Source organism: Manacus candei, unplaced genomic scaffold (genome assembly GCF_025592945.1).
Source record: "Manacus candei isolate 608988 ecotype Guabito, Panama unplaced genomic scaffold, ASM2559294v1 h1tg000051l, whole genome shotgun sequence".
In the NCBI taxonomy this organism is placed as follows: Eukaryota; Metazoa; Chordata; class Aves; order Passeriformes; family Pipridae; genus Manacus; species Manacus candei.
Genome location: NW_026138099.1, coordinates 4770625 through 4794722, shown reverse-complemented (window position 1 = coordinate 4794722; position 24098 = coordinate 4770625). Strand labels below are relative to the sequence as shown.

The 24098-nt window shown below is 40.9% G+C and overlaps 1 protein-coding gene across 2 annotated transcripts in view; it reads left to right on the top strand.

Annotated features, from left to right (window-relative positions):
- Positions 1–24098, top strand: part of ADAMTSL1 (ADAMTS like 1) — a 382369-nt gene that overhangs the window by 247177 nt on the left and 111094 nt on the right. For both annotated transcript variants that reach the window (XM_051801328.1, XM_051801329.1), the window contains 2 exons: positions 2244–2318; positions 5284–5441. In XM_051801328.1, the coding sequence (XP_051657288.1) occupies positions 2244–2318; positions 5284–5441 (233 nt within the window). The remainder of the gene's footprint in view (positions 1–2243; positions 2319–5283; positions 5442–24098) is intronic.

Here is a 24098-nt window from a genome sequence, read left to right as displayed (position 1 = left end):
TCGGTGACATATCAGTGAGTTGTTAACTCTCCAGCACAGAGCTTGTAACCGAGAGACAGTCAAATATCACAGTGGCATGGGACTGTACTTGTAAAAAGGCCATTATTTTTTTCTTTTTTTTTTTTTAAATTGACATAATGGTTTTCCTGGACTCATTCCAATAAATGTTATATGTATATATATTTATATACAACAAAATGATATGTCATACTGTAGTAATAGTTGTGCTTTCAGAAGAATTCGTAATGGGAAAGCTAGAAACTTGTTTTCACTTAGGAAGTCTTGCAAAATGCCTTCCCAAGAGGGTTGGATTTTTTTTTATTCCCTTCTGCGGTCCAGATGGGTTTGCAGAGAGAGCTGTGTTATCTCTCTCTGCTATGCTGGAGAGAGATAGCCCTAGCAGAAATATACAGAGGCCTTGGGAAGGCAGGGGAGAAACAGAGAGGATACCAAAGACCCTGGAGAGGGTGGGAACTTGCCTTTTTCTCTCTGAGGCCTGGTGCTTCTATAGCACTGTGAAGTATTTGTAAGTTTTTGATGTTCTGGCCTTCTAAATATACTTTTGAATTCTTTCCACTGTCTTGGCATTTCTGGGGATACCTGTGTATCTTACTTTACAATACTCATGTATTTTGTTCCCCAAAATGGATAAAATGTGCTTATTCTACTGGTTATCTTGAATAGGAGTGCCAGAATGGTACCAATAAAATCAGTACTAGAATATCAATATTTAGTGAATTTTTTAGAACTTGAATATTTATCTTTTCAAATAGAAAATTTGAATTCTGCATCGAGATTAAAGATTTCTGCCTTTGCTAATCAATATCATAGATGTGTTTGAGCAGAATATGTGTTGAGTAGAGTTTAGTCCTAATGTTACAAAAGATGTAGAAGACACTGAAATTCTTGGATTGTTTGAGGAAACATATCAGATCAGATCTTGAAAAGTGGAACATGGTTCCATCAGATCTTGAACATGGAACATGGCCTGAGACCTTGAACAGGCTTTATGTCCATAAAATTCTTGTGGCACTCAGAGTGACTGATTATATTTTCCCCCTACCTTTGGGATATTAAGAGGCCACAACAGTATGAATATTTCATACCATAAAGCTCTCCAATATAAGAGTGTCAGGAATTCCTATGATACATTACACAGTTTAAAATATGAGAGGGTTCTAATTCACAGTTCTGAGATATAATAGGTTTGGATGAATGAATGTATTGTTCAAAGTTCCTGTTTCGGGTAGTGCTTCCTCTCTGTGTTGATTCTCCTCATTTTTTGAAATAAAATGACAACATTAATAACTATTTTGCTGGTAAGCAAGAATCCTGATTTAGCCAGTTTCCAACGGTTTTCCCCTTTTGGTCTGGTCAGAAAGGTAAGGCCCCAGCTCATATGTTTGAATGAAAGATGAAATGCTTTTATTGTCTGAGTTAACCTTACCTGACAAAGCAACACATTGAGAGCAGAGCTTAGCTCCTGCTAGTAAGCATTTCATGGTGCAAGTGTGAGTAGTTCTAGTGGATAGACAGTGAAAGAGACTTTGTTTCTCTCAGGTCTACCACCTTCTCACCCCCCACCAAAAATCCTGTTAGGCATACATACGTTTTCTTTCCCAGCTGCTAGTTATATGGGAAGGAGGCAGAAAGGACAGGGAAAGGTAAATGAAGCATGCTGGTTAGTCCAGGTCAGCATTCTCTGGGCACCCCACTTCATGACCCGGGTATAACATTTTATATCATCTTTCCACACCTTTCCTTCCTGTCTCCATTGAGGACATTACTGAGGTTGCTGACTCTTTAGAAATGCTGACCTAACTTTTACAGGTGCATGTGGCCTACATGCTAATTCACACGTTGGTTTAAATCCCAAAGGCAAAGCTCCACAGGGCTTCATAGGTGCAAGATTCTGCCACAAATATCAATTCGAAATACTTGAAAAAGTTTAAGTGGAGTCATGATGAAATAGAAAGTTATTAGTTATTGTTCAAATCCATAAATAGTTGTGAAGTAGTTGAAAATCAATAAAATCAACAAGTTTGGGTTCTTAGCAGAAGATTCTTACCACATTTTAACAAGTTCTTTTTTTTTTCAGATTTTTAATCATAATTCTTAGAGTTGTTTAATTGGTCCTAAGGCTTTTCTTTTTACTTCCTCATAAGCACTTATTTCACTGCTTCTTTGAAAACAGATGGGAGTTTCTTTGCTTATTTACTCCATGCATTTTTGCCTTCCCACAGTAGATGATACAGTGGTTGCTATTCCCTATGGAAGCAGGCAAGTTCGCCTTGTGCTGAAAGGACCCGATCATTTATGTAAGTAGAATAAGATAGTGTACATTTGTTTAAGAGATCATTGGTGACCTGCAGTGCTCTGTTTACACTGTGATGTCTGGTTTCCTTCTCTCAGATTACTGATTTCAACACACAGATGAGTCCTACCTCAGAAGTTCTTCTCAGACCCAGTTACATCAGGGGTACACACTCTTTTCTGAGCAGACTTTGGCCAGCACTGCGGAATTCTTTGCCCCTCTATAATTTTTCTGTTGGCTTATCCTTTGGCTGGCTCACTTGCTGTCAAGTGCTTTTGTTTAATAAAATATATACCACTGAGTGAAGAAATACTGAGGACAGTAAAGTATAAGCTTCCCCACAGCTGAGCTTAGCCATCAAGCTGCTTATGACTTTAACATGTTTCTGTTATGATAATCTCTCTCAATCCCCTTGATATACACATGCAGTCTTACACACATACTTGCGTGCATGCATACACACATGCACACGCACGCAAAATCACTGTCTGGAGATCTGAAACAGCATGCACAAGTCAAACCATGCTCCTTAACAGTGGTATTGCTCCAAGCAGTTAAGACCGCTGGAGTGCTGCTAGCCCATCACTTGGTGTCTGTAAGGCTTCCCTGCTTCATCTGTGTATCCTAGCAGCTCTATATGCCTCTTCTCTGGGAGGAGTCTCAGGATTTGAGAACACTCTGTGAGAGCTGAAAGCAAATCCATTTATTTCATGAATAGAAGCTCCTTGCATCCCTCTGTCTTACCTTCCAATGCAATAGCTGCTCAGAAGCTGCTCTCTTTTTCAGCAGCAAATGTATACTAAAGTGTTAGTATATGCTAACTGTCAGAAAACAACCAAACTGTACTATATGACGTCTCAGTAGCACAAATTATTGTAGGATAGTCCAAAAGTCATTAGAATTTTCCTGCAGCATGGACCAGTTAGAGTCCTCTGTGCTTGTCAGTGTAGATACAAACATTAGTGTCAGCATGGTGTGAAACACCAAATCATTCCACTCTTCAGATTTCTTTTACCCAAAGATATGAGTGGCAAAATAAGGAGTGGTTTATCAGTCCTGTTCTGTAGCTTCCTACTTGTTTTGAGAAAGCAGTGGATATGCTTTAATGGTTTTCCAATTTAAAGCTGTGAATAAAGACCAGCAAATTATAGATTATAAACCAAGAAAAAATATATTTTGGTTTTTTAAAACTTCAAATGCTGCCTGTGCTTCAGTTTTAAGTGGACCTTCAAGTATTTCTGAGCTGCTCCAGTAATGACTGTTACTACTTTCCCAGTACATGATTTGCAGTCTTTCTTTCTCTCCTATATTCTTTTCCAGTATAAATGCTCTCTTCCAAGGTAGAAAAAAAATCATATATTTATTATCGTTTCAGTGAAATTAAGCTATAAGACGGCTTAGAGAGAAATGAGATTTTAGTTGGAGATTGATCTAAAGCTGTCTTCACTCAGACCATATCACATTTCAAGACAAAAAGATTTGAATCAGAGAGGTCTACCTGGTTAAGATTTAGATTAACTACACTGTGTAAACATGAATAAGTCCAAATATATCTCTTTCTTGTTTCAGATGTCTCCATGCATCTTTCTCTTCACCTATCAAAGGGTTTTATATATGTATGAGCTACAATCAGTTGCTCGGGGAGGGGGAGTCTCTTGCCCTGTGAACTTTGGCTGTGGGAGGAGTCAACAGGTGGCTGATATATATACACAAGTCTTTAAACCATCTTTATTCCTGCATGCAGCCTTGTCCAGAAATAAATAGATGGCCAAGTGGCCATCACAAAGGAAGAGATTAATCTCACTGAAAACCAAGGAAATCATTAATACAGTGCAAATTTTTAGTATTGTCTCAGCAACTTCCTTCATTAATTAATTCCCTTGACCCACCATGAAAAGCAGTCTAATTAGTGCAATTATCTTTCTTCCCTAAAGAAAAAAACTTAATATACACAAATAAAAACCAAAATATACACCAATAAAAACATACCTCCCATTTGTTTTCTTTGAAAATATGTCTCCATCACAGATGAATAGTATGCCAACATCTAACTCAGATTTTGCTTTGACTGCCTCTCTCTGTTGGAGATTTTGTGCATAATTTTGTAAATACATGTGAAAGGTTTGCAGCTTTGCAATCCTTCATAATGAAATGCACTATCACTTTTAAATAACTGAGAAATGGTTTTACTGGTAAACATGCTGTAAAGCATAATCTGCAGTTGCTGGAAAGGCTAATTAGGTGATGAGACAGAATCTACTTTCTGACTGTTGATTTCTGTTTAATAAATTACTGATATTTTTATTATGACCATCAGAAGTAACCGCTACCAAACAGTATCTGAATTAATGCCTGCTTTTTGGGAGCTGTGAATTCACAGAGCCAGAGGGAGAGCTCAGGAGGATTCAGGACTCACTTTCCCTTTCTAGTCCACTGCAATAGATCAGGCTACTTCTGGAGAGGAGGTGGGGTTGCTGTCATACTGATCTTTCTTTCCTGAGCATTCTGCTTTCCATTAATTATCTACCACAACAACATGTGGTTATTGACCCACCTTTGAACTACAAGAGGGTACAGCAACTTAACAGCACTCATGGGCCAAAGTCTGAGTCATGCTTCACATAGGGGCATGACTTACTGAGAGTGAGCTAAACAACAGCAAATATGCCTAACTAGGAATGGATTAATATATCTGGAAGTGAGTAAAAGCATGAGATACAGGTGAGGAGGGGAATTCAATCTAAAAATCTAAGGGTTGAAGAAAGACAAAAAGCAGATTGAAGAGAAAAAAGAAAAGTATGAGAATGTGAATTAACTATGGGGAAAAAAAAAGTAGTTGCATTATTACTGATTTAGGAGGCAAATCTGAACCACCACTCTTTCGCGTTGGTTTTCTTTTTCTGCTCTCACTCACTCTTGCTTCAAATTGCAATGCCCTAGTTTCCCTTTAATTTGTTTCTATTTTTCAGATTTGGAAACCAAGACTCTCCAAGGTTTGAAGAGTGAAAACAGCCTCAGCACCACAGGCTCCTTTCTTGTAGAAAATTCTAGCATTGACTTCCAGAAGTTTCCTGACAAGGAGATCTTAAGAATATCTGGGCCTCTCACTGCAGACTTCACTATCAAGGTGAGGATTATTGGTCACTGACATCTTAGAGCAACATGAAGTAAGGTAAGATGCATTAGGAAGATGAAAGATATTTTTCTATATCTTAATTTTCCAGTAGATGTTTATCACAAAGCCTTGTCCAGGCTAGCTCCTGAACTCTACATGAAATTCTTTATAGTTATATATGTGATGAAAGCCTCACTGGACACCCTCAGGAGAGAGACTGAATTTATGTCAAGAAAGGCATGCCCAATGTGTACCCTAAAAAGAAAAGATGAACTCATTACAGGAAAAGACAGATTCCTTTCTGTATGCACTACTGAGGTAGGTATAAATCAATGACAAGCAGCTTGCTTTGTCTGTGATAGGCAAAAAGAATCTTTGTGTGTATCTTTGGCCCGCAGTTGTAGGGTTTAGTGTAATTGCACAGAAGACTATAAGAGAGTGAAGAGTGAGGTCCCCAAGCTCCAAAATAAATGGGATGACTTTGCTTGAGGAGTCATGGCGTCATTTTGAAGTTCTGCTTTTTGTTGACTGGCAATAAGAATAAAATTGTTTCCTCCCATTAGAGCATTTCTATTCTTCCAGGTAATATAAAACACATTGCTGGAAGCAATGCGCACGTTCTGTGGGAAAACACACATACAAAAATGAAAATTTGGGAGTTACAATAGAATGAATCCTTTTCCAGTAGGTCCAAGCAACTCGAAGTGTTGCAGCTGTAAAACTGCAAAACCTGTATCATGTCCAGGACTACATAAATTTTTCACCATGGGCTTCAGAGGTAGATGACATTTGCTTTAATCTTGAGCTGATGGCAGCTAGAGGTTTGAACAATGAACTGGAAAATGTCTTAAGTGACTGTGTTGGGTTAAGCTGGGCCAGGCTGGAATGGGTTATCTTGGGAAGTAGCACAGCCCTGTAGACTGTCCCCTGCTCATTGTGGTATGTCAGCAGGAGAAAAAGCAAGTTGAAATTTTCAGAACTGGATCACAAGGAGAAGCCTGACCTAAGGAATATGTTCCTTACTCTTTGAAGATCAGAATGAAAATGCCTTACTAAAATAGATACTGATCAGTTCAAGATATCTGAAACACCTTTACCTGTTTTACAGATGATACAGAGATGGTGAACATCAGTGCAATGGAAAGAGCATTTCTCACTCTACATTATTTCTGTTGTCTATGAATTTCTGGCAGCCTGGTTAGTTAGAACATACCTTTTTGAAAGAGCTCATCATTGTGCTGGTTTAATGATAAACCAGCAGGGGAAATGAACTCAACTCAAAAGAGAGATTATAAGTCAGAATAACAATTTAATAAAATTATACAATAAGTACGATTATACAGACAAACAATTGTTTTTAATCCACTAAACCCAAATGTATAACCCAGCACCCTGGGGCATGAACAGAGTGGTGTTCTTTGGGCCCCCCTGAGTCCAAAGTAAAAGGACAGGGGAAAACCTGTTGGTGAGAGTGCTGTTGCAGTCTGGTCAAGAGTGGCAATTGCAGTCTGGTCGAGAGTGGTGGTTGCAGTCTGGTTGAAAAGTGGTGGTTGCAGTCCAGTCGAGAGTGGTAGTCTGCAGTTTGGTTGAGAGCGGTGATCTGCAGTTTTCCTTTGGATCCCATGAGTGGTTAAAAAAGTTCCAAGACCCCAAGATTATATATTCTCCAGTTCAGGCAGGAATGCCCTGTACTTCCCTCAGGGCAGGGAGTTCCACAAATGGTGTGAGGACAGGAGCATCCTCTTATCTCGCAGGCCTCTTAACACCCAGTTTATAGCCTGAGGAGTCAGGCTGCTCTGGGCAGAAGGTGTAAATAGTCTATTGATAACAGTTTCTGAGAAATGGCATGGAAGGCTATAGAATACACAGTTTTGGGTTACACCCATCCAGTGATGAACTGGTCCCAGCTGTTCTAACTAGGACAATCATATAGACCAATGGCCCTGAAATGGTAACAGGCACTGTTGTAGTTTTAGTTAGATGGGAAGGATTTTTCAGTTACAAATATTTCCATACCGCTGCGTAATTTTGGAGTGTGAGGATTGCCCTGTCTGAGCTGGATCAGGGGCAGACTGTCCCCAGGGGTCTCAAGACCTGCCAGGAAGGTGGATCCCTTTCCATCCCGGGAACTCAGGAGACAGGAGATAAAAGACGGGCATGGACCAGAACTGCTCTCTGTGTACCCGGGTTTTGCCCACTGAAGGACCGCAGATGCTCAGATTCTTTGCTGGAGCCATTCCTTCACTGTCCAACCAAGCTCAGACTCAGTGGAACCACCATAGCACTGTTTTCTTGGAGCGCTTCTGGAGCTATTTCTCAGTAGCCTGGGAGCTGCCGCCACCGAGCTGGGAATTCTCTTCTCCAGAGTCACTACCATCTCAGCTGCAACTGTTTCTCTCTCTCACCCGCACAAAGCGCCACTACCCCAAGGCCCAAGTCCACTCACCTCCCGCCAGGCTCCAGGACCATGCTGCATCATCCCCAGCCCCGTCACCAACACACTCATGTGGTTGCTACAATGGAACCCAAACCAAGCACCTCAGCAGCATAAAATTTTTTTGGATGAAATATCCTTCCAAGTTTTGTTTTACCCTAGGGGGGAGAGGGGTAGCTAGGTAATATTTTCTGCTATTATTGGGTTTTCAAGTTTCTTTCCCTTTTTAGTAAAATTCTAATTTTTCCTTCTTCATTCAGACTCTTTGTAATTTTTTACCTTCTTTATGTTTGGGGGAGGGAAATAATAAAAGAAGGAGGGTTCATCTCATTAGAGGTCTCACCTCCTGAATATATTGTCATTAAACCAAGAGGAGAGGGTTATACTGTTTTCCTCATATTTCCAGTATTATCTTTTATGATAGGTAAAATACCTTTATCCCTTAGTGCTTACATTTCCTTTTCTATCAAAGCAAGGTGAGAAGTGCTGGTTAAATCAAAGGAGTACCCTACTTACATGATGACTATCTGGACCAGTATGAGCGGACAAGCTGGCTAGTCATGGGCACAACAGCCACTGCTGAATTGAGATAAAACAATTTTATTAGTTCTGCTATGTCTTTGCACCTTTGAAAGTCGGAGTAACATGACTCAGTAGGTGTTAATTTATTAGCATATCTGTTGTCTTTAGTGGATATATAAGAATGCACCAAAAAAAACCCCCAAATGGTTTGCAATTGTAGGATTTTTTTCTGAGGCTACCATTAAAGTTTGTCTTGGATTCTTTTCAGTTGAATCAGTTTTTTAATCAACATCTATAGAAGATACTTTAGATATTACTTCATGCAACAAGGGTATTATTCTATATTATTAAATTATTTTTCTACATGTTTTTTTCCTTCTGGGTATTTATTTTTTTTCTATTTTGTCAGATGTAAACATGTACATACAAGTAAGGCTGATGCAGGAGTACCAAAATGCGTGCATACCTTTCAATTATGACAGACTTGGCAACTGTTTTCCATACCTTGTATATTCATGACTATTGTGCCTTCAGCATGTGAAGTTAAAGTACTTGTCTTTAAAAAAAAAATTAAAGATTTCTGTGTGGTATTATCAAGTTTTCCTTACAATGTGGGATCTCTGTGAGTGTCAAGATTTACTTTCCTGGGCCAAGGCAGGTTTTTATGCAAACAGGTCTAAGTGAATTTGTAGATGTAGCAGAACTCTGTTTTTAGGGTCATTGTCTCCAGAATTACTGTTGTAGTCCTTTTCATTTGACTCTGAATGCTCTTATTGAGGGAGGTCAAGTTAGACACCTGAATATAATTAGGGTAGAAACTCAGTGTAGGAGCTGACATTTAAGTTTCTTTATTGGTGACATAGAGTGCTTTAAAATTGCAAGAAGAAACCTCATGCTGTTCCTGGAGTTGCTGAATTGTATAACTACTGGATTTCTTTGCTTTGGGTTTCTTTACTTTGTAATAGTCAGTGGTACATTCCTCATCTGCTAAACTATTGGCAGTCTCTTCACAAGATATGTAAATGGTTGTCCTGGGTTGCACAAAAATTCTGGTATCCACCTTTTCACCAAATATGCCTTTTTGGCTTTTTGATGTTTTGCCTTCTTTAAAGAGATTGAACTGCTAGTGTTTAATGACATTAGACCACCTACAGTGACTTCCCCGGTGCTGTCAGAGACTGGACTACTGGTGCTCATGGCTCCATCAGCAGTGTGCTTTGCTGATGTGTGCTTTGCTAACAATGTGCAGAGTGGCCACCCACGCCAGGTGCCAAAGGTGTGCATAGAATCATAGAGTCAGCTGGGTTGGAAAAGACCTCTGAGATCATCAAGTCCAACCCTTGAGCAAACACCACTGTGGTTACTAGACCATAGCACTAAGTGCCACATCCAATCTCATCTTAAAAACTTCCAGGGACGGAGAATCCACCACCTCCCTGGGCAGCCCACTCCAATGTCTGATTACTCTCTCTGTAAAAAATTTCTTCCTAATATTCAACCTAAACCTCCAGTGGCAGAGCTTAAGACTGTGCCCTCTTGTCCTACTGCTGGTTGCCTGGGAGAAGAGACCAATCCCCACCTGGCTACAACCTCCTTTCAGGTAATTGTAGGGAGTGATGAGGTCTTCCCTGAGCCTCCTCTTCTCCAGGCTGTACAGCCCCAGCTCCCTCAGCCTCTCCTCATAGGACTTGTGCTCGAGTCCCTTCACCAGCCTTGTTGCTCTTCTCTGGACCTGCTCCAGCACCTCAATATCCTTCCTGAACTCAGGGGCCCAGAACTGGACACAGTACTCCAGGTGTGGCCTCACCAGCGCTGAGTACAGGGGAAGAATCACTTCTCTGGTCCTGCTGGCCACACTGTTCCTGATCCAGGCCAAGATGCCATTGGCCTTCCTGGCCACCTGGGCACACTGCTGGCTCATGTTCAGCTTCTTGTCAATCCAAACTCCCAGGTCCCTTTCTGCCTGGCTGCTCTCCAGCCACTCTGTGCCCAGCCTGTAGTGCTGCAGGGGGTTGTTGTGGCCAAAGTGCAGGACCCGGCACTTGGCCTTGGTGAACCTCATCCCATTGGAATCAGACCATCTATCCAGCTTGTTCAGGTCCCTCTGAAGAGCCCTCCTGCCTTCCAGGATATCAACACTCCCCCCCATCTTGGGGGGGAGTCTGCAAATTTGCTAATGGTACACTCAATCCCCTCATCTGATCATCAGTAAAGATATTAAACAGGACTGGGCCCAACGCTGATCCCTGGGGGACACCACTAGTGACCGGCCGCCAACTGAATGCAGCACCGTTCACCACCACTCTCTGGGCCCGGCCCTCCAGCCAGTTCCTAACCCAGCACAGAGTGCCCCTGTCCAAGCCGTGGGCTGCCAGCTTTTCTAGGAGAATGCTATGGGAGACAGTGTCAGAGGCTTTGCTGAAGTCCAGATAGACCACATCCACAGCCTTCCCCTCATCCACCAGGCAGGTCACCTGATCATAAAAGGAGATCAGGTTGGTCAGACAGAACCTGCCCCTTCTAAGTCCATGCTGGCTGGTTCTGATCCCTTGTCCATCCTGTAGGTGTTGTGTGATTGCACTTAGGATGATCTGCTGCATAACCTTGCCAGGCACTGAGGTCAGGCTGACAGGCCTGTAGTTTCCTGGGTCCTCCTTCTAACCCTTTTTGTGGATGGATGTGACATTCACCAACTTCCAATCATCTGGGACCTCCCCAGTGAGCCAGGACTGTTGGTAAATGATGGAGAGTGGCTTGGCAAGCTCTTCCACCAGCTACCTCATCACCTTGGGATGGATCCCATCTGGTCCCATAGACCTGTGAGGATCCAAGTGGCTCAACAAGTTGCTAACTGTTCCCTCCTGGATTATAGGGGGGCTATTCAGCTCCCTGTCTCTGTCTACGAGCTCCAGAGTCCAGTTGTCCTGAGGACAACCTGTCTTACTGTTGAAAACTGAGGCAAAGAAGGTGTTAAATACCTCAGCCTTTCCCTCATCTTTGGTGACTATGTTTCCCCCCATGTCCAACAAAGAGTGGAGGTTTTCCTTGCCCCTCCGTGCTATTGATGTATTTGTAGAAGCACTTCTTGTTATCCCTAACAGAGGTGGCTAAATTGTGCCTTTGTCTCTCTAATTTTTCTTCTACATGACCTAACTATGTTCCTAAACTCTTCGTGAGTAGGTTTTATTGAGGACCCTGTTTGTGTCCCTGAGTATTGAAAACTCTATTGTTTCATGGTCACTGTGCCCCAGACGGCCTCCGACCACCACATCTCCCACCAACCCCTCTCTGTTTGTGAACAGCAGATCTAGCAGGGCCCCACCCCTGCTAGGCTTGCTTACCAGCTGGAGCAGGAAATTCCACTCTAGGAATCTCCTGGGCTACCTCTTCTCTGTTAGTTTCCAGCAGACATCCGGCAGGTTAAAGTTGCCCACAAGGACAAGGGCTGGTGATTTTGAGACATCCACCAGCTGCTTGTAGAATAATTCATCACCCTCATCATGCTGGTTGGGTGGTCTTTAACAGACTCCCACCAGGATGTCACCTTATTGGCCTTCCCCCTGATTTTGATCCACAGACACTCAATCTTATCGTTACTGACCTCAAGTTCTACAGTCAAGAGGCTCTCTAACATACAGAACCACGCCTCCACTACTCTTACCTCAACTATCCCTTCTGAAGAGCTCATAGCCACCCAAGGCAGCACTTCAGTCGTGGAAGTCATCCCACCGTGTTTCTGTGATGGCGACTACAGCACAGCTTTCCTGCTGCACAATGGCTTCCAGCTCCTCGTTTTGTTACCCATGCTATGTGCACTACTGTACATGAGCTGGGCTGCTGATTTCACTTCTAACTCTGGCTTTCCACCATCAGGCTCATCTCTGGAAAGCTTGGTTTCAATCCCTTCCCCCTTCAAACCTAGTTTAAAGCCCTCCTGATCAGCCCCAACAACTTATGGGCTAGAGTCCTTTTGCCCTTGCTAGACAGATGAAGCCCATCTGACTCTGGCAGGCTTGGTACCGTAGAATTTGCCCCATGGTCAAGAAACCCAGAATTCTGCTGGCAGCACCAATCCTTTAGCCATCTATTGATGAGTTTTCCTACTCCTCTCCTCATTCATCCCTGCTACTGCAGGAACTGAGGCAAACACCACCTGTGCTCCTGTCCCATTAACTAATCGATCCAGGGCCTTGAAGTCCTTTTTAATTAGTCTGGTACCTCTTTCATTATTGTCATCAATGCCAGCCTGCACATCTGATACCTCAGGCTACAAGCTGGGTGTTAAACAAGATAAGCAAGATGCAAATCCTTCAAGGTGGGGCAGTGTTTCTTTTTCCTTACACAGATGACTCAGCTGGGATAACTCCTGGGAACATTCACACCAGCCTGAAGGTATTCATCTCTTGTTGATGAACCATAATGGGCCCCAATGGACTCAGCCACACTGACCTGAGAGACAGCTGCATCATCTTAGCAGGTGTCAAAGACTCCTGAAGCATCCCATGACTCACAGTATTACATCATCCAGTGTAAAACTCCTCGGCCCAGGGGAGGTACCACAGGTGTTCCCACCTGAACCTGAGCATATATAACACTGAGTTTCAGGGCTTCCCTCACCACCAGGGCTTCCACCACCACCTTAATGGATCTGGACTGTGACCACCACTTTGACCAATGCACATTGAAATTGCAGCAATCAAGTGTCATCACTGGATCCAACAGGTGTCTTGCAGGTCCTTCCAGTCACCTGGGGGATCTGCAGCCCCTTTCCAGCTGCCTGTACCAGCACTGCAGCCTCACTGCAGTGCCATTCAAGTGCCTACCGGTATCAAATCCCAGCTAGCCACTGTTTCCTGCCAACACTGACTCTCCAACTGTTCTTGCCAGCTTTTCCAGGCATGGGGGAGGCAAGCTATATGGAAGGGTGGTCCATTTTGTCTCTGTCCTATGGCCATGTGTGTTTTTCCCAGGTGGGGAAGAGCAGCCACCATCTCAGTTTGGTCTGGTGAGCCGGACTTGGGAGGCTTTGCTTTATCAGTTGATTTAACCCAGTTTTATCAGTGTTACTATTGGCATTTCTTCTTGGTAGCGAGTTATTTTTTCACTTACATTGGGGTGTATTTGTTCTCTCTCTCTGTATTGGAGCAACCAGAGATATTGAATCTGAGGGAGGAGACTTCTGTCTAAGATCTCCATCCCTCCAAATTGTCTCAAACCAAGACAATGGTAAAAATGATTCAGTACAACAGCTGTCTTAAAAAAAAAAATGTTTCACAAAATTTTAGAGTTTTTCGTGTTCTTATTTCTTATATTGATAGTTTGAGAATTACAAATTTTTGACAGGCAGAAGACCTGAAAAACATGCCAGTAAACTTAAATTGTACTTGAACTATTTTTCCTAAATTCTGAAGATTTTCCTGTTTTGATGTTTTCAGTGCAAAATTCTGATTCATGTGAATAGAAATGCCTTTTTTCTGTAAGAAGAATGTGTCATGTTTGATACAATCCTGATCAAATGAAGGTTAGTTTTGTTTGGAAATCTTTCTGTTTCTGTGATCTAGAGATCACAGTAGTAATACCTCACAGGGGGACATGTCCTTTATTGGCAGAGCTGCCACTTAGCTGCTGTATCGCCAGTGTCAGATTTATTCATCTGTCTGTGCTAAAATATCTCCTCTCTTGATACTGTTCACTTCAGACACAAAATAGAGAATCTGCAATCGTTTGAGTAGGATTAAGTAATACTGTCAGATGGGGTCTACAGATAACAATATAACGCAAACATTCACAACTGGTCGACTGTTTAAAGCAATCAGCACTGTAAATATGAACTCCATGAGTTATAGGCTTACTGAAACCATCAGTAGGAACTGCCAGGGAAGGTTTGGGGCTGGCAAAGTACAACCTGTTACAGTTTGTTTCACTGGTGATTTTTGGATAGCTAGGGCCCTAACCCTGTGGCTGAGGTGTGAGCTAGCAAAGACCAGTGGGTGTAAAACAAGGTCTAGTAAAGGGTGTTGTCTAAGGCTTGGGGTTAGTTTGGAGGAGAAACCACTGTAGGCCTAAAACTAGACTAGACTATGTTTATATTGATTTTAAATCCCTGGTATCAAGATGAATGTTCATTCGTAGTGTCTGCACAGACTAAGCCTTTTGCATCAGGAATATATAGAGTTGGATCATGTAAATGTTTGTCTGGAGGCTCCTACAGATTTTTGGATTAGAATTGCATTTGTATTAACATCTTTTTGTAGTGCTAGGGCTGATGAGCCTTGGCTAAGGGCTGCTGCTAGAAAAGACTGTCTGGCTCTTTTTTTGTTCTGGTGGCTGGGGGTGCTGCTTGCTGATTTAGAAATGGTATGGACTGGGTTCACTTGAGCAGAGTTGCTGCTGAGATTGGGGTTTTGGCCACCAATTGTCCAAAAAGTCATGAAATACATCTCAAAACAGGATACTGAGTTACACAGAGCACTAGAGCAAGCCATACAACTCTTACCTCAGCTGCAATCTAGCACTGGCAGAAACTGCTGATGAGAGAAATGAATTTGATTAGAGTCCAGGTTAACAGAAGAAAATAAAGTTGAGCTTAGTCAAGACTTCAGGGACTTGGAAGGGCATGAGGAGATAATGTGTGTACAGGCAGCCAGCTGGCAGAGAGGTTGATGGGCCTCGTCGGGCTATGGCCAAGATTGGATTAAATATCACTTTAAACAAGCAGCACATAGTGATTTACTTGGTGGCATGAAATAAGAAATTATTTCAATATTCGCTTTAGGGCAGAGGCCAAAACATGCAAATCTGCTCTAGCAGCAAGGAGTTATTGTTTATGCTTCACATATTGTTGGATATTTGAAATATTACCATATGAGCGTTGGGGGTAAAGACAATAAGGGTCTTCAGTGTAATTTAATTCTGATACTGGTGAAGTTTCCAGAATAGATTATGCCTCATATTTGAGAGAAGGCTTCAGGTCAGGCAGAAAGTGGTGAAGAACCTTGGAAGCACTGTCAGGTGGTGCTCCTGGAAGTAGATGAGATAGAATTAAAGCTGAGTGGACAGATATAGTAATAGTTCATGTTTAGTTGATTCCACTTTTATGTTATCAAGGTCAGCTGACTGAAACAGTTTGCTTCATCTAGAAGAGACCAATGGAATATCGTCCCTTCATTGTATAGCAATACTACTTCTTGTGTCTTCCTGAGGTCATGTTTGCAGAGTGCAGATTGGATTTAGCCAGAAGCATGTCTGTAACATGATCTCTATCACTGGCTTTTATCAACCTATGTTTGCATTCAATACTTCTTAGTAATAGTGAGAAAAATCACCCATTCTGATTTCATGATATCCAAAAAATATACAATTGTTGTAATGATTTCTAGGTCAAGCTCAAGTAATGACCAGCCTGAAAAGAGATGTAATAATTATTTATCTTGACTAGATCTTGTGACAAGTTCAGGAAAATTCTGCCCTTCTTCTCCTATTTTGGCAAATGTCGTGAAATTTGTGAAAAAACATGAAATAGCCTCTTTGAAAACAAGGTACAATTCTATTTCATATCCACCTTTTATTTCTGTTCAGTATAAGCTATTTCAATTACTAGAACATGATCATTCTCCTAATCAATATATTCCATTTGCCCTTTAGATAACATTTAGGTCGTGAGATGGTTACTGCATTGAAATATACTCTGTGTAAAATGAAGAATACATCTAATTTTTAAACCCTTGGTGCAATATTTCCACTGATCCCTTCTGGTTTTCCCACTCTGAGAAACATGAAATTATTACTACTGTTTGCCTCCTTTCTCCATTACTTCCATATTTGACATCTCTGTCATCATCATCACTTGCCTCTTTCCTAGCATCTTCATACAACCATAGAAGAAAAATCAAAGATCATCTAGTTCCAACCCCCCTTGGGGGGGCAGGGACACCTTCCACTAGGTTGCTCAAAGCCCCGTCCAACCTGGCCTTGAACACTTCCAAGAACAGAGCACCCACAACTTCTCTGAGCAACATTTTACAGTCTCTCACCACCCTCACCCTAAGAATTTCATCCTAATATCTGAACTAAATCTACCCTCTTTCAGTTTAAAGGCATTACCCTGCATCCTATCCCTACATGCACTTGTCAAAAGCCGCTCTTCAGCTCACTTCTGGCCCCTTTTAGGTACTGGGTGGCTGCTGTAAGGTCTAATCTGAGCCTTCTCTTCTGCAAGCTGAACTACCCAAACATTCTCAACCATTCCTCATAAGAGAGGTGCTCCAGCCCTCTGGTCATCTTCATGCCTCTCCTCTGAACTCACTCCAGCAGTTCTATGTCCTTCTTACTCTATTTAGTGTTTACTTTTTGTCAATGATCCATAAAAGGGTTATCCTTACTTCCCTTCTCTGTCCTTTTTCTGGTTCCAGTGTTGTTATATAGTCACAGTTTTTTAAAATACACATAAATATGTAGTTTGCGACTAGTATTTAAATATATAAATGTATATTTTTCAAGTATCAATGCTCTATAAATAGATGCATAGTTTAATAAAATATAATACAATTATTTAATATTTATATAATATAAACAGATAATTTTATTGTATATAAATACATGTTGAGAAAGAGTGAACTTGCTCTCTACAACTACCTGAAAGGAGGTTGTATTGAGGCTGGGGTCAGTCTCTTCTCCCAGGTAGCAAGTAATAGGACAAAAAGAAATAGCCTCAAGTTGTGCTGGTGGGGGTTAGACTGAATATTAGGAAAGATTTCTTCACTGAAAGGCTGATTAAGCATTGGAACAGGCTGCCTAGGGAAGTGCAGATTCAACAGGCTTGGAAGCATTCAAAAAATGTGTAGATGTGGTGCTTAGAGACATGGTTTAGTGGTGGACTTGGCAGTGTTACGTTAGCGCTTGGACTTGATGATCTTAGAGGTCTTTTCCAATCTTTATGATTCTATAAGTATAAGAATCAGCACACAAATATATTCTATTTGCCTGTGTTCTGTTCTTTCCTTTTTCCTTCCGTTCTGTAAAATTCCATTAGTCTTTTTAGCTGTTGCTGCACACTGAGCCAATATTTTCAGAGAAATACCTCATTGCCGCGGTCCGAAGAGGGGATGGAACACAAGGAAGGGTGCAAGTAGAATCCTTTATTCGCGCATGCACGCTGTCTTTTATCAGCTCTGGAGGGGAAAGGGCCAGAACATAGGGCAGAGCATGAGACAGACAAGTGGGGGGACAAACCAGGATAGGGACATGGGCAAAAGGGGGAGGAGCGGGGAAAGCAGGGAGCAGGCAACCTCATGGCAAGCCTGGGCATGTCCAGGCTGTGCACTGTGTAATGTGAATACAATGAAACCACATAATAACAGTAAAGTCCATATAATAACTGTAAGGTGCATATAATAAAATCCTGTCAATTGCTGTATGTTTTTCTCCATGCCTGGAACTGTTCCCATCGCATCTCATCACTCTCTGCAACTACCTAAAAGGAGGTTGTAGCCAGGTGGGCTTTGGTCTCTTCTCCCAGGCAACCAGCAGTAGGACAAGAGGGCACAGTCTTAAGCTCTGCCACTGGAGGTTTAGGTTGAATATTAGGAAGAAATTTTTTACAGAGAGAGTAATCAGACATTGGAATGGGCTGCCCAGGGAGGTGGTGGATTCTCCGTCCCTGGAAGTTTTTAAGATGTGATTGGATGTGGCACTTAGTGCTATGGTCTAGTAACCACAGTGGTGTTGGCTCAAGGGTTGGACTTGATGATCTCAGAGGTCTTTTCCAACTCAGCTGATTCTATGATTCTATACCTACAGCAACCCTACTGCTATTCTGAATAGTAATAAATAATGTTGACAAGACTTTTGTGTATAACTAGCATATATAATTAACTGGATTTTCCCATAGGCATTGTTTCTTTTTTTACTGAACTTGAATTTAGTCTTTCAAAAGTTTGAGTGCTTTCACAGATGGTTTCAATTTTAGGTACTGTTCATAATTTTTTTTCTTTAGCAAACTTGGTAAGCTCATGGTGGACCCTTTATCTGGCTCATCTGAGGGTCTGGCTAACAACTCACTAGCACACATCCATGAAAGATTCCTCAGGTCCTTCATCAATGGCAAGACCAGGTTGTAGGACTATGCTTTGTTACCCAATCATCAGTTCATGAGAGGAAGATCTTATAGAAGAATCTGTCTAGGACCTTAGGTGAAGGAGCTAGAAGAAAACCTGGAAGAATAAAGCTATCTTTATTTCTTTGGCAAAGCAAACTACAGTGTTCATAAAACATTTCCCTTCTCCTGGTACTCTGAGTTCTGTTCTTTTTTTTACGTTCTATCTACTCACCCAATAACGGAGGTAAAGATTATTGGACTGCAGTTTCATTCATTACTCATGAAAAACCTCCTGAAAAATGTTACCATTTGTCTATACTCCTGTGTTTTAAACCATAGTTTATTCATGTAAGTAGGCTGAATGTGATCATACATGATTTGCATTCCTGTGCTCTTCAAAGAGTACATGATTTGAAACCTCTGTATGGATGCTATTTGGATCTGAAGGTATGTTACCATTAATCTTACCTACTACTTTAAAATACTGCTAATTTGAAATGTACTGTCAGGTTTTTGGGCAATAGAGACATTTTCTTAGACATGTCATTTTCTATTCTACTGACAAATTATTTGTAATTTTTCCTTTTCTTTTTCTGTAACTTTTTTCAAGTTCTGTAAGTGTATCTCTCAATAATCTGTCAGTTTTAAGTACAAAGAAGGCTTGGTGACAACCTTGTTCATTTTTCATCATTTTAACAATTTGTGTGTGTGTGGCAAACATTACCTTTTTAATTTGTTAATTTTATTTTTATGCAGTATCAGTCACAATAGGATCCTCTTATTTACATTGATTTCTTAAGTATTGTAATCATTAAATTAAGATTAATAAATATTCTCCACTGAGGATTAAGGTGGCTTGCTCAAAGGTGAACTCTCTTACTCTGGGAGCATGTTGATGGTGTTGAAATGGTCTTTCCCTTGATGACTGGGGTCTTAGGGGTGGTATCCACAGCAGAGATGCAGCAGGTCTGATTTTGGTGTATTTGGGTTGCCTTTGGTGGAATGACTTTTATCTTCTCCTTTGAGAAACTTCTACATTTGTTGCATTTAGTAGTGGATTCTGTACAGATTATTAACTGTTATAGCTAATAATGCAGGCTCCATTGCTGCCAGCTATCCTAGACAATCCATTGCACTGATTTTCTCTTTTGTTCTTCCTTTGGGGAGAATAATGGAATTTGATAAAATTTTGGACTTTTTATTTTGGCTTTGTGACAGAATTAATCTAAAGGCTTTTTAACATCCTCATCACCTAAAGGAACAGTGTTTAATCCAATATTGGGGCATGGTGAGCAAGTTCAATTCAGAGATGCTTTGTAAAGTATGTAAATCAGTGATAATGTAATTTCACAGTGATTTCTCTCGTTGATTGAGAAGCTAAATTGTGAAGCAACAGATAAGATGTAAGAAAGACAACCCAAGCTGATACAACACAGGATGGGGACAAGAATGCGGAAGTGGACAGTAGACGTTTCCCCAGAGATCAAAGGCAGAACTCCTTTCAGCATTCCAAGGGAATTAAAGGGCAAACTCAGGAGTTGTGATGTGTTCCTGTCTTAGACCATATGCTTGAAAGCTTTCGCATCTCTCAGTATTTACATTTCTTGCACTTCTTACGTTATTTTAAACAAGCTTGTAAAGCTGTTTTCCTGTGACAGTGTCTGGTTCCTATTTCTGCTTCATGAACAAACTATTAATAGCAACAAATCTCTTGTACATCCTGTTTCTTTTTCAGTGTAAAGTATCACTAGATATGAACAACAGTATTGAAGCACTCTAGGTAAACAAATGAACTTTTTTTTTACTGACATGAAAGACAAAAAATTACATATGCTGGACAAGGTTAGTTCTCCACACCCTCATTCCAGTTTCTTGCTATGCTACTTGGAAGACTTCAGTATTTAGTTTCTCATTAATATCAACCTGATGATTTGGGATTTGGAACTTGCAGAAAGCATTTGTAATAGTAATGTGGAAAAATCCATTAGAACTTTTATAGTAGGCGTGGTGGCATGGATCATAGTATACCAGATAAAATTGTGTAAGACAAAAGTGACTGAAGTGTGTCCAGAGAAGGGCAACAAAGCTGGTGAAGGGTCTAGAGAGTAGGTCATATGAGGACCAGCTGAGGTTGTTTAGTCTGGAGAAGAGGAGGTTCAGGAGAGACCTTGTCACTCTCTACAACTATCTGAAAGGAGGTTGTAGTGAGGTGGGAATCAGCCTCTTCTTCTACGTAACCCGTGACAGGACACAAGGAAATGGCCTCAAGGTGCACCGGGGAGGTTCAGGCCTTATGTCCAAGGACATAAGGACATAAGGAAGAACTTCTTCACTGAAAGGGTAGTTAAGCATTGGGATGGGCTGCCCAAGGTGGTAGTGGAGACACCATTCCTAGAAGGGTTCCAGAAACCACTGGATGTTGCACTTAATGCATGGTCTAATTGACATGGTGGTGTTTGGTCAAAGGTTGGACTCCATGATCTTAGAGGTCTTTTCAACATTAATGATTCTATGAATCTGTGGTATGAAATAATAATTCCCTTTCTGTGTCCCTAGTTTGAGACACACACACAAACACACAAAAGAGAGAAATGGTGTCTTTCCTCCTCCCTCCTGCCAACAACTGCATAAAATGAGAACATCTTATTGAATACACTTTTCATAGCTTAGTTGTACAAATAACATTGATAATTACTGCTGGTTATGACTGCTGGTTATAAACTGTTGATTAAATTTCAAAACTGTCCAAATGAACTTACTGTAGTTTTGTAGGGCAGTCCATGTGTTCTTCAGTGAATAGAGTTTTGGAGCTATAGGAAAAACTACAGAGTGCAAAGGTGAGGTCAGATCTTGCAGTGTGTTGTTCACAGGACAGATTAGAACAATCAAAATAACTCTAAAAGATTACACGTGTTTTGTGTTCAAATTTTTATCTTGCTTTTGTGCAGCTTTCTGTGGATATCCCTCAAACCAAAGTTTATCAACTCTAAACTTCACCTGGGCAACAGCTTGTACCTCTGTTGCACCCTCCCAGACAGTCATTTACAAAATCAATTTAAAAAACAGTGTAAAAGTGATGATTCTTTTTTTCCAAGGTCTTTCTACAAGAAAAAAAAATCTCTGTTGAGAGTGACTGTAAGCTAGACAGTGGGTATTCTGAGGTCTCTGGATTTAACCTGCTCATTATATGACTGACTTATATGACTTATGTGACCTCTTCGCTCTCATTAATTGACAAGGGCTGCTGTCTTGTTAGGAATGCTCCAAGTTCCCTTGAAACCTAGAGGAAGTCAAGGATGATCTGTTGGTGCAGTGCACAAATGCAGGGCTGAGTGCTCTGCAAGATCTGAGTACTTCTACCTTCTGCTATTAATAAATTTAGATAGGATTTTATTTGGGAATACAATAATCAGTTGCCATTTTTTCTAGCTCAGTAACCTAAGGATGCAAAACTAACTGTTAGTTGAAAGGCTAACTAAAGATTTTTAAGTGATGACCGTCTCTTTTTGAAGCTTCAACTTTTCTCACTAGCAGGATGTTTCTAATACTGCAAGGGTAAAAAAAAATTCCTCATACTAGCTGAGTATTTCAATGTGTGGGATTTGGCCCTGTACAGCCAAATCAGGACATTTCTTACAGCATTTAGCTATTAAGTCTCACTCTGAGTTTTGCAGGGCTCAAGCAGTCACTGATGTTTTCTCCTGTATAAAGATCTTAACTTTAACGAACTGTCAAACGAAATCAAAAATAATGTTTTGCTGTGTTGAAACACCATGTATTGTTCCTCTTCTGCTTATAGTACTCCTTAGAAAAAACCAAAACAATACTGTGTCTGCTTCTTTCATATGCTTATTTTGTATCATTTTTGCTTATGGCTGGGGTTCACTGTGATACTTTCCCATCTATGTTGTTATCATGGCTCTATGAGTGACTCCCACGTTAGGCTGGAGAAGATGTATATCTATCTTTTCTCTGTGTCAGAACAGACAGATAACTGCAGACATGCAGGAATAGTCTGCAGAGAGAGGAACTCTTCTTTCTTCCTGTTTTTTTTTTTTAATGCGAAGTCTTTTTTCTTCCCTTCCTTTTATAGTAGGCTCTGTGTGAGCTCTTGGTTTGTGCTTGATGATTCACTGCAGACTGTACTGCTGAGTAGATCTTCTGAGTTTAGGAATCACTGATGATCTTTAAAAAACAGAGTAAAAGCAGAATTCTCCCCAGTGAATGCCTCTTCTGCACGTTCACATCAGAGACCTCCCTGAATGGCTTCCAGCACAACAGAAGAATTTTCTCGGGAGTGCTTCAGGCTTCATGAGCTGAGAAAGACCCATCTGAAGTGTGTAGTTAAAGCAGCATCCTCTCACAAGGAATTAGATATCCTATTTCTGACATGCAGACTCAAATAAAATTAATCTGTGCAAAAGGCCTTCCATTTGCTGAAGCAGTAGTATTGCTACAGCTGCTTTTTTTTTTTCCTTTTGGGAATTTACATCACTGCTTAATTAGAAAAGGGCAGCCTTAGTCTCAGTGGACCAGACATCTTAACACCCATAAACATTTTTGCTTTCCTCTTGCTCTTCAAGATATACTTTGATTTGTAATCATGTTTCTGTCCATCTACAGGGAAAACAAAACAACCCCAAATTTCACAGTTCATCTCAATGATCATATGTCATATTTTTGCTTCTGTTTCACAGACCACTCTTTGTCAGTGTCTCTTGATGTTTGGAAAGAGAGAAAAGGAAAGTCAGTTTGAAAAATGGTGTTTCCAAAAGTGAGAAACTTGTTCAAAACATGAGAGAAAAAAAAAAAAAAGGAGGCGGCAGCAAAATACTTTAAGCTGTCTGATAAAAAGAACAAGGAGGATTGCACCTAAGAGTACTGGTACTGTCTTGGAGAAGGGTCCATCTTTTTTAGTTGTGATTGGCAGTTTTCTCTACTGTGGTAGCATCATGCCACTGATGCAGAGATGCTCAAGCAACACTGAGACACTATGTTCTGTGACAAACAACCAACTAGGAGAGGTTTTTTGTTCTTCCTTTATCCGCTGTTCATGCAGAGCCTTAGATAAAAGGACAAGTGAAATCCTGCAGAGATTTTGAAGTCCTCATAACTGTACAGATACCAAATAGGAAAGATTTTTTACTAGGCCAGGTGCAAGTGGTGCTACTTTAGCAGTGTGAAGGTCTTATTGCACTCCTTACACTACAAACTCTTGTTTGTGTAGGAAATCCATTCAGCACACATAGTACCAGAGGCATACTAGCTCTTAAGCTCAGGTGGCTTAAAAGTTGGCAGTACTTGTAGGTTCTGAAGATGTCTTTCCAAATGTGCTCTTAGCTCCAGCCGAGAGTCCACACCCATGACTGAAAGAAGCATTTTTACAAGCAAAATAAAGTAAGCAGGACGGACTTATAATAATGACAGTACCACAAAGAAAATGAAAAAACCTTCACTTCAGGAATAAAAAGTCTAGAATTAAAATTTTTGTATTATTTTTATGTCTCACAGCACAGCCTCCCATTTTTTACTCTGTACTGTCAATATATTATACCTAGTCTTCAAATGTTTTTTGGGAAATATTAGAGATCTAAAATCCAAGTCCATGTGTCAGGGA